General features: G+C 46.7%; 1 protein-coding gene across 2 annotated transcripts in view; it reads left to right on the top strand.

Moving 5' to 3' along the window:
* Positions 1-1255: 1255 nt before the first annotated feature.
* The window catches only part of ACOT11 (acyl-CoA thioesterase 11), a 78973-nt gene continuing 60553 nt past the window's right edge, over positions 1256-19675 (top strand). The window contains exon 1 of one of the 2 annotated variants that reach the window (XM_043963816.1): positions 1256-1336. Coding sequence is in view for 1 of the 2 variants with exons in the window: in XM_043963815.1 (XP_043819750.1) it covers positions 1906-1935 (30 nt within the window). In the remaining variant the exon portion in view is untranslated. Of the gene's footprint in view, positions 1337-1770; positions 1936-19675 lie in introns of those variants that run through there. The other variant, XM_043963815.1, reaches the window with a different exon arrangement.

The raw sequence follows: 19675 nt of genomic DNA, 5'->3' as shown, positions 1-19675 counted from the left end.
TTTCTCTCATACATTTCCCAACTTCGTACCTATGCACGAGTTGTCTCCTTTGCCTGATGTGCCCTCCCTCCTCACCTCTGTTATTTAGAGTACCTGGCTTTCCTCAAAGCTCAGCTCAAGTGCTATCCCTTATAGGAAGCCCATATTGATCAAACTCGGATGCTGGTGCTCCACCCTGGGAAATTACTTGTAAATATTTTGTGGGCTTGTTCTCTGTGTGTGTATATGTTGCACATTGTGCCCCCCACCCAACATAAGCTCCTTGAGGTCAGGGACTGTTTTGTTTTTGTCTTTGTGTGCTCATCAACTTTTAAATTGCCTGGTGATATTAATCACCAAGCATTTATTGATCACCTACTATGTGTCAGGCACTGTTAAGCACTAGCTATACAAAGACCAAAACAGGATGGGTCCTGTCTTTGGGATATTTTCATAAATCCCTCTCCCCACTCTCCACTAAGGTCATACAGGGAGCAACAGACAGAGCTAGGCTAGGAAGCCAGCAGTTGATTGATGCCAAGTCCAGATTCTCTCGCCTGCCCTAGGCTGGCTCTGAGCCAAGGGGCTGGGCTCTTCACAGAGGGCTAAATCAAGCCCTGGTGAGTGAACCAGACCTTCCCTTGTCTGATCTCCAATACGAATCCCCATGTACCCCATGGCAAAGATGCCCTCCCTCCCCCTCCCTTCCTCTTCCTGTAGCCTCTTGTCTGACTGCCAGCCCTAGTCTGGCCACCCGGTTGTCAGTTGGGTGAAGGATGAACTACTCAGAGAATCCAAAGATAGAAGAAGGGGCATGGGAGACCCTTGTCCAACAAGAACTCATACCCTTTGGTTGGAGATCTCTTGGGTGAGGGGGGCAGGGCACCTCCCAAGGTATCCTATCCGGCTCTGGGAGAGCTGTGCTCACCTTTCCCACATCAGTGGTGCCATCCCCACCCCACTTTGCTGTCCCCCTCCCCCCCAACCAAGGTGAAGAAGTTGGACTCCTATTTCATGTGCTGGCTCTTGGGATACTTTAAGACAGCCAACTAGTCCTCCCCTCGCCGCTCCAATCTTCTCTTCCTCGGGTCCTTCAATCAGCCCTGGAATCCCCTGGCCCCCCTGCAGAGAGGCTGGGGGGCTGCAGAAGGGCAGGTCTAGTGAGTGCCAGGGACCGGTGACTGTCTAATGAGTTGCTGGTGGATGGATTTCCAAAGTGCCTCCTTAAGAAAAGTTGAGTTCTCTGTTCTCAGGAAGTGAGGGGGTGTGCCCCTGTCTGGGAGCCAGTTGGCTGTAGGCTGCCTGGGGCCCCAAGGGAGGGAGAGCTAGAGCCCTCTCGGGTGAAGGGGACTGGCAGGTGGGTCCGGCGCCCGTTCCTCTGTCCCTCCCTCCCTCCCCCCTGAGGCTGGCTCCTCCAGCCGGCCTCGGTCCGACCCCTGGTGGGGGGAATGCTCCCATGAAGGCTGCCCTCGGCCGGACGTGCCCGGTGCCCAGCCACTGTGCCCAGCGGGTGGAGCTGCCACGTGGCTCCGCCCCTGACCGGGCAGAGGTTTGGCTCTCTCCTGGTTCGGCGGGGTCCGGGCGACCCTGCTGGAACGAGTCCAGAAGAGTGGGCTGCGGGGGTGGAGAAGGAGCTACCCCGAGACTGGGAGGAAGCTCAGGACAGTCTGGCTTCGTTGGGGGGTGGCGTGGGGGAGGATGGCACTGGGAAGGAAGGGGTTGAGAGAAGGTGAAGGAGGAAGGGTCGGGGGGGGAGGGGTGGGGGGGGGAGGGTGGAGTGGAGAGCACGGCTTCATTTAAAGCCCTGAGCCGGGAACGCCACTCAGGTGACGCGAATATCACTGAAGAGGGTCAGTCAGTTACCGGAGCTCCCAGGCTAACGGTCGTGCCTACGGTCTGCAAGCACAGGGCAGCCCATCAGCGAAAATGCAGAACATTGGCACCCAGCTCCGGCGGGTAGGGAGCGTGTCGGGGTGGGGGGACGTCCTGAGTGGCGGGAGGGGGGGTGTTGGGGCTGCAGCTGGGGCACGGGGAGGATGACTGCATAGCCTCTCCGGCCTCAGTTTCCTCCTTTGTCAAATGAGGGGGCTGCGTTAGATGACCTCTAAGGTCACTTCCAGCTAGAATCTGATCCTCCGAAGTTTAGCAAGTCTCGTCTACCTTGAGCTCGGCCCCCTCTCCTTTTCCCTCCCGGGGTGTGGGGGAGGGGGAACCCCCAAACCAAAAAACCTCTGCAAACCTTCCCCTTCTCTCGACCCCCTCCCCCGCGGTTTGCTGGGCTGGCTGGCTGCCCGAGCCGGAGGGGGTTGCTGGTGGTGGTGGGAGTGGAAATGTCCCGGTAACTTTGGGTTTTTTGCGGCTGGAATTCCGAGAGTGTCTGGGTTCTGCTCCCAGAGTTCTCTGCAGAGCCCTCCAGTCTAAATTTCACCTCCCTCGCTCGTAGCTCTGTGGAGTTAATTCCGAGGATGCTTGCGTGCTGGCGTTCCAGTCAGATGTTCTCTCAGCAGTGGCCCAGACAACTTTTCTATGTTTGGGGGTGGAGGGCCTAGGGACTTGGGAGACGGAGGGATTGAGCAGATCTTTTAATAAATGCTCCCTGATGGACAGAATGAAGGAGCTCTAGACTTGGAGTCAGAACACCTGGGTTAGAATCCTCCCTGTAGCCACTGCTTCCTACCTGGAATGACCTTGGGCAAATACATCCCTTTATCTCGTTGTAACTTGTTTTCCTCATCTGTAAAATGGAGGGGGCACTAGATGGCCACTAAGGTCTCTTCCAGCGTCTGATCCACGATCCTATAAACTCCGGACTAGGGACTATGGAAAAAGAAACCTAGGAAGATGACCTCTACCAACCGTCACCAAGAGAAACCCTGGAGCCGGGACTTTGGAGCTGAGATTAGATACCAGAGAACTGAAGCCGACCCTGGGGAGACTGTAGAGAGGCAGGTCCAACGGCTGCACCTAAGGAAAACTTCCCAAGGGACCCAGCTCTCCCACGGTGGAATTGCAGGAGGAGGTGGGGGGCAAATTCAGGCTTGATTTTAGGGAAGAACTTCCTAATGATTGGGGAGTTCCTAAAGTGGAACTCAATGCCTCCTGGAGGGGGTGGGTTTCTTTTCCTTGGTGTCTTCAGAGGCTAGAAGTCCACTCCTTATATTTCTGTAAAAGGGATGCTTTCTTTGGTAGGGAGTGGGTAATATGGATGCTAGGTTCTCTTCCAACTCAAGAGATTCTATGGTTGTGTGAAGGGGTGAGTTTGTGGCCACTGGAAGTTTGCAATCAGAGGATCAATGAGTGGGAATGTTCACAGGTTAGATTCCTGTTCAGGTAAGGGTTGTACCTGAACAGGTGTGGTCTTTGAGATCCCTTTAATAATAATAATTTAAATATATTATATAACACCTTAAGGGTCACAAAGCATTTTCTCTGACATTCAAACACTTTCCAAAACTTGGTATGCCTACTCTAGCTTCCACTCAAGCCTTTTTTGGTCCAGACCTGGGGTGGGCATCATGCACCAATTCTTGAAGTAGAGATATCTTCTGTTGGTACAAGATGACAACTCCTTGATAATTTCTGGCCTTCTGGTGTTGCCTGAAATACTGAGAGGGATTGAGTCAATCAAAACAAATTTCTGCATTGGTCATTTCCAAAAATACCCCCACCCCCCCAGCTAGATGGCTCAGTGGATAGAGCACTGAATCTGGATTCAGGAAGACCTGAATTCAAATTTGACCTCAGACACTCACTAGCTGTGTGACCCAGGGGAAGTCACTTAACCCTGTTTGCCTCAGTTCCTCATCTATAAAATGAGCTGGAGAAGGAAACAGCAGACCACTCCAGGACCTTTGCCAAGAAAACCCCAAATGGGGTCACGGAGAGTCAGACATGACTGAAAATGACTGAATAACAACAAGACCATTTATCTCATCCTGGATCCTTAATCCTTCACCTCTTTATCAGAAGCTAGGTAACGGGCTTTCTCATTCGCCCTCTGGAATCCTGCTTGGTTATTGTGCAGATAAGAATTCATGGCGACTATATTGGGTCACATTTATATACCATAACTTCTTCAGCCATTCCTCAATTTATGAGTACCCCCAGGGATTTCCATTCTTTGCCACCTCAAAATGAGTTAGAAATATATTTGTATATCCTTAGAATTTGTTTTGTTTAGGATGAATCTCTCCTAATTCTTCCTCCTTCTGCTTTCCTTCCTATTTCCCTGTTGAGGGAAACACATTCCTATACCCAACTCTATCTGTGTTTTCTTCCTTATTTTGACCAGTTCAGCTGAGATTGAGGTTCAAGTATTAGTCATAACCCACCAGCCTCTCCTTCTTGTTTGTGTAGATACCTATTTGTGTACTGTTTATGTGAATAGTTTTCTCTAAACTTTCTTTCCCTTCCCCCCATCCCATTCCCAAATGTATTCCTCTTACCCTCTCTTTCCATTCTTTTATTAAGATTATCACGACATAGAAGAACTACCTCCATGTCTTATCCAATTGGACCTCTTCATCATTGTTCATTCATTCTTCTCTTTACTTCTGTATGTACTTCAAAGTTTCTCCAGAGTTCTGATCTGTTGTTCATGCTTGGAATTCCTCTATTTCATTAAAGGTCCATTTCTACCCCGCCCCGAACCCCCCCATATTCAGTTTTGCTGGTAAGTTATTCTTGGCTGTAAGTTCACCTCCTTTGCCTTATGGGAGACCATGTTCCAAGTTTTCTGCTCCTTTATAGTGGGGGCTGCTAAATTGTATGTGATCCTGACTGTGGCTCCTTGGTATTTGGATTCTTTCTTGTCAACCACTTGCAGTATATTTTCTTTGACCTGGAAACTCTGGATTTTGGCTCTGATGATACTAGAAGTTTTCATTTGAGGGTCTCTTTCAGGAGGTTTTTAAGTTTCTTTTAATGTTTCATGAACTGTGATGTCTAGGCTCTCTCTCTCTCTTTTTTAGTCATAGTGTTCAGAAGGTTCAGCGATTCTTAAATTTTTTCTCCTTGATCTGTTTTCTAGGTCAGTTGTTTTTACTATGAGATATCTTACATTTTTTTTAGTCTTTTGTCTTTGTTTTGATATTTCTAGTTTCATCATGAATTTGGCTCCTATTTGGTCCATTTTAATTTTCAGGAAGTTTGTTGTTTGGACAAGGTTTAGTGCCTCTTGTGCCAAGCTGTTAATTCACTTTCCAATTCTTTCTTCTCATAGCTCTCATTTCTTTTCTAATTTTTTCCTCAAGTGTTCTCATTCCATTTATTAAAAGTTTAAAATTTTTTTTTTAACTCTCGCTTCTTGACTTATAGGAATTCTAGTTGAGGTTGTACCTAAGTTGTGTTTTTCTTTGGGGTCCTCTGCCATCATGATAGCTCATTATGGTGGGTTGTTTTTTTTTTAGTTCACTTTTCTAGCCTGATTCCTCACTTCAAACTTGATGTTAAAGCCTTCTCTGGAGAGAAGGTCTGGTCTGGTCCTATTACTACTTTCTTGGGGTATAAAGTATTGTAGTATGCCAGCATCTCTCAGGGATAAGCTGGAGACTTGCAGGTTTTCCGTGCTCTCAAAGTGATCTGATCCAGGGCAAAGTCTAATAGCTGCCCACCTCCCCACCCCCACCCCCAGCCCCCTGCCTTCTGTAAGTTCCTAACTTGGGTTTAGGTCTGAGTATGAGGATTCTGCTAGACTTAGTCCCTATCAGCCACCGAGAAAGCTCTTTTGGTTCAGAGTGGCAGAACTGCAGGCTCTCTTTGGTGTGGGATTCCTGCCCTGGTTATTCCTCTGCAGGCTGGTCTGGAGACTGGTAGTGAGACCTTGTTCTGAGTCTGGGGTCGGAGCCAAACTGAAGCTGCTACTGGCTTCTGAACACCTTCCTTTCTCAGCAGATGTGTCCAGAGCCTCCTTACCTGGGAACTCCCCACCTCTCCTCCCATGAAGGTCCTCTTCTCACTTCTCCCTAGATCTGGGACCCAGCACTGGATGGTGGGTGCCTGAGTTGCCAGCCTGCAGAGACCTGGTGTGGGTTTGGGGGTCTCCCAGTAGGGATCGGGGACCTGCTCTTGCCCTTGTGTGCAGTCTCTCCCTGGGAGCTGTCATAGCCAAGTTTGATGGGCTATTCTAATAGTCCCCTAGTTGGACTCAAACTTCCATTCCTTACAGCTGCTAAAATAATCTTCCTAAGAGAGCAAAGAGAGTCAGTGAGGAAAAGTGGCATAGAGACCAAGCCTTGGAGCCAGGCAGACCTGGGTTTGAGACCTGTCTTTGACATACAACTTTCTTCATCTGTCCTCATCTATTTACAGTGGCTGGCACATAGTAAATGCTTAATAAATGCTTGACTGACAGTGTGACCCTAGGCAAATCACCTCCCCTCTCAGGGCCCTCAGGCAGCTACAAATTGCAGAGCTAGAGTGACTCTGAACTGGTAGAGGGAGTGTCCACACCAGGAGATCTCTACACAGGTGAAATCACAGATCTGTACCAAATAAAAGATTATTATCAGGCAGCTAGGTGGCGCAATGGATAAAGCACCGGCCCTGGATTCAGGAGGATCTGAGTTCAAATCTGACCTCAGACACTTGACACTTACAAGCTGTGTGACCCTGGGCAAGTCACTTAACCCTCGTTGCCCCCCCCCCCCAATTATCCCCATTTCACAGATGAGGAAACTGACATTAGGAAGAGCTAATGTGGAGAGAAAGTGGGGTATAGCAACAAAGCACAGAATCAGGATTTCTGAGCTGGAAGGAGCCAGTGGTCCCCAGGAATGAGGTTTAGGCTCTTTCCCTTCTCCTGGAGAGCCCCTGGGCTATGCATTGAGGCCCTACTCAGGGGCCGCCTCTTCCATGAAGCCTTCCCTAATTCCTTCCCAGCTGGAGGCTCTCTCTGAATTGCCCAACACCCCACCATAACCCATTGTTTAGGTCTTTCTTATGGTCTCTAGCCCATTCTGTTATTTCACTCCTTGTATGATCTGTTCTTTCAGTATCGATGAAAGTGCTTGTTCTGTGCAGGGCCTTGGGCTCAATGCCAGGGCTACAGGGAATCCTCTCTACAGCATGTCTTCCTTTAGCCTCCATTGGAAGATCCCATTCTCTCCCCGGGGGGGAGATGTTGGTCCTGCCTTCAGGGAACTTCCAGTCTAATAAGAGGGGAACCTATTATTTCCTTGAGATCATAAGATAAAACCAAATGTAGGTCTTGCCCACCAAAAACTTATACTCTGATTGGGGAAGATACCCCATTATCTCCCAGGGATGTTAGGATGAAACCAAATGTTTGTCCTGTCCTCAAGGAGTTTATAGTCCAATGGTGGGGGAAGGCGAAAGGAGTGAATAAGACGACTTCACAAAGTGTGGGTAGAACATAGGATTTGAGGTCTAATCCTGGCTCTTCAATTTGCTGGGTGAAGTTTGGCAATTTAATTCATATCATTGAACCTTAGTTTTTTCCTCTGTCAAAAGACAGAGATTGGATTGGATGATTTCAAAGATTCCTTCCAGCTCTGATGTTCTGTGATTCTGTGACTTGCTGCTATATCCCACTTCAGCTCTACTTCAGTTCTCTGAATCTCATTCTTCTTATCTGAAAGATAGGATAAAAACTCTACCACTTTAAAAAAATGAATATTTTCTTTTTCCTACTTACATATAAAATAATTTTTAACATTCTTTTTTTTGTTTTGTTTTTGTTTGTTTTTGGCAATGAGGGTTAAGTGACTTGCCCCGGGTCACACAGCTAGTAAGTGTCAAGTGTCTGAGGTGGAATTTGAACTCAGGTCCTTCTGAATCCAGAGCCAGTATTTTATCCACTGCAGCACCTAGCTGCCCCCTTAACATTCATTTTAAAATTTTTGAGTTCTAAATTCTCTCTCCCTCCTCCCTGCATCCTGAGACAGTAAGCAATTTTATATAGGTCATACATGTGCAATCATATTTCCATATTAGTCATTTTGTGAAAGAAAACACAGAACAAAAAAATCACGAAAAAAATAAAGTGAAAAATAGTATGTGTTCAGACTCCATTAGGTTTTTTTCTCTGGAGGTAGATAAGCATTTTTCATCATGAGTCCTTTGAAATTGTCTTAAATCATTGCATTGCTGAGAATAGCTATGTCATTCGCAGTAAATTATCATACAATGTTGCTGTTACTGTGAACAATGTTTTCCTGTTTCTGCTCACTTTACTTTGCATCAGTTCATGTAAGTCTTTCCAAGTTTTTCTGAAATCAGTAAGCTCATCACTTCTTATAGCACAACAGTTTTCATTACAATCATATGCCACAACTTGTTCAGCCATTCTCCAAATTAATGGTCATCCCCATAATTTCCAATTCTTTGCTAGCACAAAAAGAATTGCTATAAATATTTTTGTACAAAAATTATTTTTGTACAAATTGACCCTTTCCCACTTTCTTCCATTTCTTTGGTATACAGACCTAGCAGTGGTATAACTGGGTCAAAAGGTATGCATGATTTTATTGCCCTTTGGGCATAGTTCCAAATTGCTCTCCAGAATGATTTGATCAGTTTACAACTCTACCAATGATGCATTCATGTCCTAATTTTCCCACATCCCCTCCAACATTTATCATTTTTCTTTCCTGTCATATTAGTCAATTTGATAGGTATGGGGTGGTACTTCAGAGTTGTTTTAATTTGTTTTTCTCTAATCAATAGTGATTAAGAACACTTTTCATATGGCTATAGATTCTTTTAATTTCTTTGTCTAAAAACTACCTATTCATATCCTTTGACCGTTTATTAATTGGGGAATGACATATTCTTATAAATTTGACCCAGTTGTCTAAATATTTGAGAAATGAGCCCTTTATCAGAGACATTTGCTGTAAAAAGTTTCCTCCAGCTTTTTACTTTCTTTCTAATCTTGGTTGCATTGGTTTTGTTTGTGAAAAAACTTTTTAATTTAATATAATCAAAATGATCCACTTTACAGCTTGTAATTCTCTCTATTTCTTGTTTGGTCATAAAGTCTTCCCTTATCCATAGATTTGACAAGTAAACTATTCTATGCTTCCCTAATTTGCCCATACTATCACCCTTTATGTCTAAATTATGTACCCATTTTGACCATATCTTGGTGTATAGTGTAAGATGTTGGTCTATGCCTAGTTTATGCCAAACTGATTTTTAGTTTTCTCAGCAGTTTTTGTCAAATAGCAAGTTCTTGGGGGCAGTTAGGTGGCATAGTGGATAAAGCACCGGCCCTGGATTCAGGAGTACCTGAGTTCAAATCCGGCCTCAGACACTTGACAATTAACTAGCTATGTGACCCTGGGCAAGTCACTTAACCCTCATTGCCCTGCAAAACAAAACAAAACAAAACAAAACAAATAGCAAGTTCTTGTCCCAAAAGATGGGGCTTTTGGGTTTTATCAAACACTGGATTACTGTGGTCATTTACTACTGTGTACTGTGTACCTAATTTATTTCACTGATCCACCAGTCTATTTTCTTAGCCAGTATCAGATTGTTTTAATGATTACTGCTTTGTGCTATAGTTTGAGATCTGGTACTGCTAGGCCACTTTCATTCATATTAAAAAAAAAATTATTATCTTGATATTCTTGACCTTTTGTTCTTCCAGATGAATTTGTTATTATTTTTTCTAGTTCTATAAAACAATACTTTATTAATTTGATCAGTATGAAATTAAATAAGTGAATTAACTTAAGTAGAGTTATCATTTTTTCTTATATTGGCTCAGCCTATCCATGAGCAATTGATATTTTTTTTAAGCAATTGATATTTTTCCATTTGTTTATATCTAATATTTACATCCAATTATTTAGATCTGTATTTTTGTGAAAAGTTATAAACACTACCTCTTAAGGGGTGGGGAGAGACTCAGATGTGACAATATACTTTGTTTGTTTATTTATTTATTTTTTAGTGAGGCAATTGGGGTTAAGTGACTTGCCCAGGGTCACACAGCTAGTAAGTGTTAAGTGTCTAAGGCCGGATTTGAACTCAGGTACTCCTGACTCCAGGGCCGGTGCTCTATCCACTGCGCCACCTAGCTGCCCCTGACAATATACTTTGAAAACCTTAGGGCTCAATAGAAGCATCAGTTGTTGGTGTTATTGCAGAAGGCGAGGCTTATTAGGGCAAAAGAGAAGAGGTAAAGTCTTCCAGAAGCAGGGACAGAAAGCATCTCATTCAACTCCAAAGGGACTTTGGTCTCCTCCTTTGCCCTCATTATGTGCTGCCTCCTGTAGTAATTAGTAATAAAGACAACTTATATTGGCCAGGCACAGGGCAGGAGCTCTATTACTGTTTACTGAAGGGAGGTTGCCCAGCATGAGATTTCTTGCCATCCAAAGCTTCTCCTATTGGATTTAAGGCCCAGAACCCAAGTCCTGTTGCTTCCCTTCTGAGGCCAGGTTAGCAGAATTCATTAATTATCTACTGAGACACCAAGAAAAGCCAAAACAATGGTCTTTACCCTCTCAGAGTTTACAAATAGGGGAGACAACATGCACACTAGATACAAACAAGACAGAGACAGAATGACTTAGAGGGGATTTTTAGCATTACTCTGAGTTTCCTCCTGTGTAAAATAAGTGGATGAGACTCGAGGATCTGCAATCAGTCAATGAGCATTTATTAAGTACCTTCTAAATGCCAGGCACCAGGTGTGGGGACACAAAGACAGAAGTCCCTGCCCTCAGGGAGCTTATAGTCTAGCCAGGGGGAGGTAACAGGGATGTAGGTAGGTATATACAAAAGAGAAGTGTGTGTGTGGGTGGAGGCTTTAGCAGCTGGGGGAATTTGCAAGGGTCCTTGCATAGGAGAGGGTGATTACACCATCTCAGTGAGCTGGTGAGCCTTTGAAATGAGGATGTCAGAGCTGGGAGAGATCTTGGAAACAATATCAGAGCCTGGAATGGCTTCCCTACTCAAGTAGTTCAGCCTTCTGAATTTCCAGTTGAGAACAAGAGAGGTAAAGGGTGTGATCTCCTTAGTGGCAGGGCAATGGGTACCTTTGACTCAAGGACCCCAGGATGGGCTTCTCCTGAGACCTCGCCCCCGTCCAACAAAACTGCCAGGCCAGGCCAGGCCAGGCCAGGTGAGTTTCACCTGGTGGGATAGCCCACTCCCACATAAGGAGCATCGAACTTGACATCAGAAAACTTAGTTCAAATCCCAGCTCTGCTGCCTCTCTGGGCTGTGGTAAGGAAGGATGGTCCAGGGAGACTGTCTAGTCTAACTCCCTCATTTACGGAGGAGGAAACGAAAGTCCTGAGGCGGGGAAGGGACTCACCCCACATGAGTCCACAGTGAGTGGCAGGGCTGGGGAAGCCAGGGCTTGGAGGGGGCCCTTGGCATGGGCCCTTTTCTAGGACTGACTGTTCTCTGGGGAGTCAGGCATCAATAGCAAGACATCTTGTTCCCATAGAGTTCAAGAATACTGCTTTCCTGGGTGGGGGAATGCACATTTTGGGGGCCCAGAGTTGTTCTTTGCAGTAAAGTAAGGCCACTGACTGTCCCATGCCTGGGACCAAGTCTTTGTTTAGTGGGCAATGTGAAAAGTGCTTCAGGGTGTCCAGTCTTATGCTCTGTGCTGGTGGGTGGGCTGAGACTTGAGTAAAATGCAAAACTTCATTGCCTGCCCAAGCAACTTCCCCAAGGTCACACGGACAGGAGGTGTCAGAGTCAGGATTAGAACCCAGGCGTCCCTTGATTGCATCCAGGGCTTCATCCACCATACCAGACAACAAGAGTGTGAGGCAGATCATGTGTTATTAACCTTGTTTGACAGATGAAGAAACTGAGGAAGAGTGATGAATCCAACCAGAGCCTTCTGATTCCTATTCAGGGCTCTCTCTCTACTAGTTCCCACAAGATTGAGAGACAGACAGAGAGACAGATACAGCATGACTAGAGAAAGAATCAGAGACAGAGAGGGACAGAGAGATGGAGAATGACACACAGAGAGAGACAGAGAGAGACAGAGAGAAGAGAGACAGAGACAATGTGTGTGTGTGTGTGTGTGTGTGTGTGTGTGTTTGGGGAGTGGGAGAAGCTGGTGAGGAAAACACTACTGTTTAATTGATTTCTCCTGTCCTCTCCCTCCTGCCCCCACCTCTGACACTTCAGTGATGAAATCATATAAAAAGCATATAGCAGACACCGCATCTTTGTGTTAATGTCTTAAAGGAAGTGCAAAGGGTTTTCACTTTCTGGCCCCTTTAAGAGGCATGACCTTCACTTTGATGGAATTAGAAGAGCAGCTTGCCAGTGGCTTGCTGAGGATTATGGACATGGGGTAGCCTTTAAAAATCCAATGTGCCAGTTCTGAACATTCCAGGAAATATCATGGTTCTTGGAAATCTAAAGAAGCCTATTGTGGAAGAAGAACCCATCTCCTGAGAGAGGAATCATTCTTTCCCTTTCTCTTTGAGAGAAGATCTTTCTCTCTCTCTCCTTGCTCTCTTCTACCCCCCCCCCCACCCCATCAGCCATGGCATCTTGCAGTTTAGGTAGGAGACAATACACCTAGAAGAGCATAAGTCAGTTGTGGCAGTCCGGAGTAGAGCGACCCCTGGCAACAGAGAAGAGAGCTAGCTATGAGTTCCAAGGAGAATTGGTCCTTAAGTCTGCAGCATGGCATCTTTAAGTAGCCACAGCTAGATAGGGGCTAGGGACTCTTTCCAAGGTGACAGTCTGTATTCTTTAGCAGCTGGTTACTCTGGAAACAATTAAATGTAAATTTTATTTTTCTCCCATACCCATCTAAGCTCAGGAAAGAGGCAGGAACCAGGACTTCTACTCAAATAGAAGAGAACAGAAACAAGTGAAGCCTTAGCTGGTGGGGAAACTGATAAGTAGGGAATAAATGCTCTGAAAAGGCTTTGGCATATATGAGTGAGCATAGGAGAGGGTGATTACACCATCTCATGACTGTTTCCTCCTTCTGCTTTGTCCTGAAATGAGACAGAATATGAGGAAGTCAAAGATAACACAATGAGGGGGGGCTTTTGCTGACCAGGAAAGCCAGCTCAGGCTGTCCTTGTTATCAGCTCCTCAGTCTCGGCAGAATCCATAGACTAGACAAGACCTTCTCTTCTCTCGGCCTCAGTTTCTTCATCTGTAAAAAAAGAGGGGATTGATGGTCTTTAAGGACTCATTCAGCTCTAAATCTAAGAACTTCTCTGGGCCTGTTTCTATACTACCCCTATCACACACACTGTTATTGTGTAGACTCATTGAGGTCCTTCCTGCTTGGGGAGTGAATGCTTTGTCTAAGTGATCACCAAGCACATCGTAGACATTGAAAAACCAGTGATTAAATTGAATGGAACAACTACATCTAGAGACAGCCCAGGGTATTGGATAGTCCTGCGCTTGGAGTTGGGTTCAAATCTTCTCTAGAACACTCAGGGACTACATGACCCCAGGAAAAGTAATGTAATTTCTGACAGCCTCAAAGAGCTCCCAGGGACTGTGGTTCCCAACGTTTTTTGTTCTTCAGTCCCCCTTCAACAACAACAAAAATGTGTTATGAGCCCTGAGGGTGATTTAATATACTACTCATAATATTCTGCAATTATTCACTGCTTAAGATGTCATGAAATTTTTTTTTAGCGTGAACCTCTTGTTCCGCCATCATAAACCAACCCAGTGAATGGGAACCACTGCTCTAGCAGTTTTATATTCACTAAGTCACATAGATGGTCATGTGATGCTCATTGGTTGGAACATGGGGTTTGGCCCCATGGGGCCGAGCTAGAAGAAATGAATGGGAGTTGCTAAGAAGCCAACTTAAGTCTGTTGTCAGATAGATAAACGTAGATAGATGAGACATTCATTAAGTTCAAACTCTATGCCAGGCGTGGAGTTGAGTAGGGAAACAATTGCTAACAATGAGTGGAAGGGGCCATCTCAAGACTTGTTGGGCTCCCCCTCCCTGGATATCTCCTGGAAAAGTCCAATAGAGGGGATCCCCCATGAATTGGGGGTTTGGTGGGCTAGGTAGCATCCAACTCAGAGACTCCAACATCCTTTAAATTGAATTAAGATCCAGGGATCGTAGATGTAGTGTTAGAGGGAACCTCAGAGGTCGTCTAGCTCCCTCCCCCTCTCATTTTACAGACGAGGACACTGAGGCCCAGAGGGGAAATGACCAGTTTAAGGTCACACAGGGCCTCTGATTTCAGAGCTGGGGCTTCCCACTTTCTCTAAATGCCACAATTACATGTGAACTGATGAATTATAAAGACTTCAGATGTCCATAGCTTTGAGGCTAAGTACTGCACCTTCATTGGGGGCTGGGAGAGGTCACAGGGGGATTTCACCTCTACCCTCCTCCCTTCCTCTTTCCTCTCCCTCCCAACCCAAAGCAAAGTAAACACTGACTTGGCCCCTGGGGTCTCTGGGATGGCTTAGTCATCTGAGGATAGGGGCAGCTGTGGATGAGGGAGTGGGGTGTTGTCTTTGTGGGCTGGGAACTCTGTGTACCTTGCAGGACTTCAGCTCTGACCTGGGTGGGGGACCTCCAGCTGGGAGCTCAGGGCCCCTTTGTTCCAGCCGGAAGCTGGGCTGTTTATTCTGCTTTTTCTGAGGAGTTGTGTGGGGCTGTGGGCAGAATGTCAGTTGTGGTTAAAGCCAGCTATACATGAATGAATGAATCACCGGGAACTCAGGCCCCACAGGAGAGCCCTGCCCTACTCCCCCCCCCCCACCTGATCCTTCCCCAACCCCTTCCCAGCTCCTAGCACCCTTCACACTCAGAGCTTCTAGATGATGCTGATCCAGCACTTTCAAATTGACAAAATTCTCTCCTAGAAATAAGCCTGGGAGGTGGGTCTTCCCCATTTTACAGAAGAGGGAACTGAGGTTCAACAGAGAATGACATTCCAAAGTTGCAAGGTCAAGGAGTAGAATCCAGGTCTGTTCCACCTTAGCTGCCATTAGCTGCAGTGCGATCGTTAGGGGAGAGGGATAGCAAATAGAATCCCAGATTTGGAGGCAAGTAGAGCTGGGTTCGAATCCTCCCTGGGATGTTTACCAATTGGAGTAAAGTACCCACTAGCCCAAGTCACTTAATTTGGCTGGGCCTTGGTTTCCTCTAAGATCTGGCCCGGTTCTGAGGCTGGGCTCCTCTGTAAGATCTGAGTTCGAATTTAAAGACCTCTAATACATCTACTCTCTGGACTTGAGTTTCCACGTGGGTAAAATCAGTCAGTCAACAAATCCCAATTACTGCCAGGCACTGTGCTAAATGCTGGGGATGCAAAGAAAGACTAAGACAGTCATGGTCCCTGCCCTCAGGGAGTTTGCAGTCTAATTAGGGAGAGGGTTATGGAGATACAGAGCCATGGGAGCCAATAAACTCCATATAAACCATTTGGTCTCAACAAACCATAGGATGTGACAAAGGCCCCCAAAGGATGACAAACTCATTACTACAGGGTGGGCCAAAAGTTATGGTGTTTTGGTAACTTTAAAAACTTCTTTTTCTTGATTTTTTTTTTTCAGGGCAATGGGGATTAAGTGACTTGCCCAGGGTCACACAGCTAGTGTCAAGTATCTGAGGCCAGATTTGAACTCAGGTCTTCCTGAATCCAGGGCCAGTGCTTTATCTACTGCACCACCTAGCTGCCCCCTTTTTCTTGATTTTTTGCCATTTATGAGTTAATTTTTCACACGTAATATAAATTCATTTTCTACATATGCTGTATTGCCACCATGGTATTGTAAAGTCAAAACAAAAGTAAAGGAGTTATTAAATATTGAACCCCCTTTGTGACTTTTGACCCTCCCTATACCAATGATGGTGATGGTGAGGATAGCATGTATCTAACGCTTTACAAATATTATCTCATTTGATCCTTATAAGAACCCTGGGAAGTAAGTGCAATTATTATCTCCATTTTACATTTGAGTTAGCTGAGGCAGCGGTTAAGTGACTTGCCCAGGGTCACACAGCTAGTAAGTGTCAAGTGTCCGAGGCCGGATTTGAACTCAGGTCCTCCTGAATCCAGGGCCAGTGCTTTATCCACTGTGCCACCTAGCTGCCCCCCTCCCTCCTTTTCTTTTCTTTTTTTTTGGTTTGTTTGTTTTTGGTGGGGCAATAAGGGTTAAGTGACTTGCCCAAGGTCACACAGCTAGTAAGTGTCAAGTGTCTGAAGTTGGATTTGAACTCAGGTCCTCCTGAATCCAGGGCCAGTACTTTATCCACTGTACCACCTGGCTGCCCCCTCCCTCCTTTTCAAGGAGTTCAGCCCCTGTTCTTTCCTTCTTCTCCAAGTACTGACCTCCTTGAAAAACATGGCTTGCCAGGCAGCAGGTAGGTCACCTCTGCCTACCTTACTTCACCTCTGAACTGAAGTTAGATCAAATCAGGGGATTAGATTAGATTATCTCTAAAGTCCCTTCATAATGAGTCAGTCAACAAACACTGATAATGTGCCATGCACTGTGCTAAATGTTGGGGATACCAGGAAAGGTAAATATGCCACCCTGACCCTCCAGGATGACAGAGTCTAATGGAAGAGACAACAAACAATATTTTCTTACTTACTGAGTAAGTGTTAATTTGCCCAAACAGAATACAGGTCTCAGGGTGGGGGTGGGGGGGCAGAGACTGCCTGGCTTTTATCTTAGCATTTAATAAGTGCTCGTTGGATGAGAGCTTGGTGTGCTGAGTGACAGGCAGAGTGAGGGGCATAGAGCCCCAGCCCTGCCGTCCGCTCCTTCTGTGACTTGGAGCCAGAGCCTTCCCTTGGCCTCACCTGAAATCACTAGCTAGCTTTGGTGACCTAGAGTGCCCCTCCAGCCGGCACATTTTGCAGCTGGGCAGTGCCCCGAGGCCGAGGCTGGACACACACAGGGCCACTGTAAGTGTTCGGCGAGGCTGGCCCTGAGGAGAGAAGAGAGCTCTCTACCAGGTGGCTTCTGAGCTCTCACGCCGGGCAACAGGCCTCAGCCTCCCACGGCTGCCTGTCCCTCTGTCCTTGGCCTGGGCTGACCCCAGGGTAGTTGCTGGGGAACAGTGACCTCCCCTCTTCTCTGAATCTTACTGGTTCATAGAATCCAAGGGGACAGAACGTCCTGCCAGGCTGGTCCCTGGCCAGGGTCCTGGGCCAGAAGCCTCCTGCCTCCCCTTCCCTCCCTTCCCCCCAGACTCCAAAGGCCTCTGCCCTCTGTCAGTGCTGGGCAGACGAGACAGCAGAGAGCAGAAAAGACCCCTCCCTGGGAGAAGGGAAGGACTTGAGTCAGGAGACCTGGGTCTTACTTCTAATTATGATTATTATTAATAATGATAATAATAGCAACCACTGTACACAGCCACTGGGGTCCTTGGTGATTTAGGGAAGAATAATAGGTGATGGTTCTAGAGGGCTTTCATTTTTTTTGCAGAGAGCCTTGCATCCATTATCTCATTGGAAGCTCATAATGACTTTGCTATTATCCCCATCTTACAGAGGAAACAGGGAGAAGGGAGAAGGGAGTTGCCCAGAGTCACACAAAGCATGGGTGCAGCATAGCTGGGATTTGGACCAGGGCTTCTGGCTCCCAGACCAGCAATCCCAACACCCCCTGCGTCGCCTGCTTTGGGGTGAGCATTGGAGCAGGAGGGCCCTCCCAGTCCCTCACCCCTATTCCAACATAGGCATCGTTCTCAACTTTCATTCAGTGAGCACTGATTTTTTTTATTTCAGGGAAATGGGGGTTAAGTGACTTGCCCAGGGTCACACAGCTAGTAAGTATCAAGTGTCTGAGGCTGGATTTGAACTCAGGTACTCCTGAATCCAGGGCTGGTGCTTTATCCACTGCGCCACCTAGCTGCCCTGAGCATTGATTTAACATCAGTTTTGGAAACATTGTTTTTTATGTCACCGGCATTTCCCACTGTACATGTGTCCTTTCCTCTTTCCCCTCCCAGAGAGTCATCCCTTATAATAATAGATTTAGAGGTTTACAAAGTGTTTGTTATTTGTTATCTCATTTGTTCTTAAAATAAGGAATAAAAAAGAAGGGAAGAAAACAGTTCAACAAAACTAACCAACACATTGAAAAAAATAACCTGTGTTTGTATGCCGTGTTCCAGACCCATAGCCCCCTACCTCTGCCAAGCAGCAGGAGGAGGTGTCTTCTCCTAGTTCTTCTTTGGGGCCAAGCTTGGACACTAGAATTCTGAAGCATTTAGGCATTGGGAAAATGGTTAAAAATAAAGCACTCCCTGGCCGGGGTAACAGCCTCATCATCTTTATCTATCCTTCCCTCTCCCCCGCCCCCATTTCTCTAATGCTTCCCTCACAATTGCCTTTCCAGGTAGAGTGTGCAAGTGTTATTATGCTCATTTTACAGATCGGGAAACTGAGGCCCATCACTGGCAAAGCGATTCGCCCCCTGTCACCCAACTAGGAAGTTTCAGAGTCCAGCCTCCAAGCAATAATTCTGACTCAGATGCTAAAACTCTTAGTTCAAGCCCTGACTCCCAGGGATGTTTGAAACCTCCCTTCCCACCTTCTTCCTGGGAGAGGCCCCAGCCAGTAGGAAAGCCTCCCCAGGGGGAGGGGCCAGGCGTAGGATTTTGCTGTCTAAGGTGACCTGGTCGCCTGGGTGAGCCTTTGAACAGGGGGCAGAGGGCCAGGTGAGGCCCCTCCCAAAGCCATAACTCGGCTGCTGTTCTCGTGACTGCTGTGGTCTGGTTCTGGAGTAGGGGCTCTGGCCCTGGACGCCCCCCCCCACCCCCACAAAGGGGTCTGTGAGCTCAGGAGCAGTAGCACCAGGTGGGTCAGAAGGTAACTTTCTTCTCACACCTGCACTCAGACCTCCCCAGTCGGCTCTTTCTGTTCTTCAAGGCTGTCAAGGGCATTTCTGACTGGTTCTGGTTCAGTGGAATGAGCCCTGGGCTGGGAGCCAGGGGACACGGGTTTGGATTTCAGCTCTGCCACTTATGGCTACGGTGACCTCGCACAAATAACCTTGTCTCTGAGAGCCTCAGTTTCCTCATCCAGAAAATGGTCTGGACTTGATAATCTCTTAGGGTCTTTCCTGGTCTAATCCCATGATCTTAAAAAACAACAACAACAAAACCCCAACTGTGGGTTCTTGTTCTTTTGTGAGGTTTGCTTAGCCCAGGCTCATACAGCTTGTCCTCAGAGCCCAGGAGTTGGGCCAGATCTTCTCTCCACCAGGGACTCTCTGGGGGTCTCCGGGCTCCCCAATTTCCAGTCCTTGGGTTCAGCCCCTGACTGCTGTCAGAGCAGTGATGAGGTGGGCATGGATGCTACTGGTTATTGAATAGAAAACCCGAGGGCTCAGAAAGGACTTGGTGGCTCTTCCCAGGGAAAGAGAAGGCCCTTGTCTTAGAACCCACATGCTCTTACCCTTTTACCTCTTCCAGGAAGTCTTCCCTGCTTGCTTCAGCTCTCAGGACTGCATGGCCCTGGCCTTGGAGTTAGGATGAGCTGGGTTCAGATCTTGCCTTGGATACTTATTTGCTAACAGCATGACCCTGGGGGAGTGGATTCGCCTTTCTATGCCTTGGTTTGCTAATCTGTAAAATGAGAGGGATTGGGTTGGATGATCTTTAAGATCCCCCTCTTGCTCTATCTCAACCATCTTCTTTGTCCACCAAGAGAGCTCCTAGCCCTGACAGCCGATCTTCTGATTGAGTGGTGTCTCCATTAGCTGCTTTGTAAATTACTCGAGGGGA

Source organism: Dromiciops gliroides, chromosome 4, assembly GCF_019393635.1.
Source record: "Dromiciops gliroides isolate mDroGli1 chromosome 4, mDroGli1.pri, whole genome shotgun sequence".
In the NCBI taxonomy this organism is placed as follows: Eukaryota; Metazoa; Chordata; class Mammalia; order Microbiotheria; family Microbiotheriidae; genus Dromiciops; species Dromiciops gliroides.
Note: the sequence above shows the minus strand (reverse complement) of the source record. Positions and strands in the feature narration are given on the sequence as shown.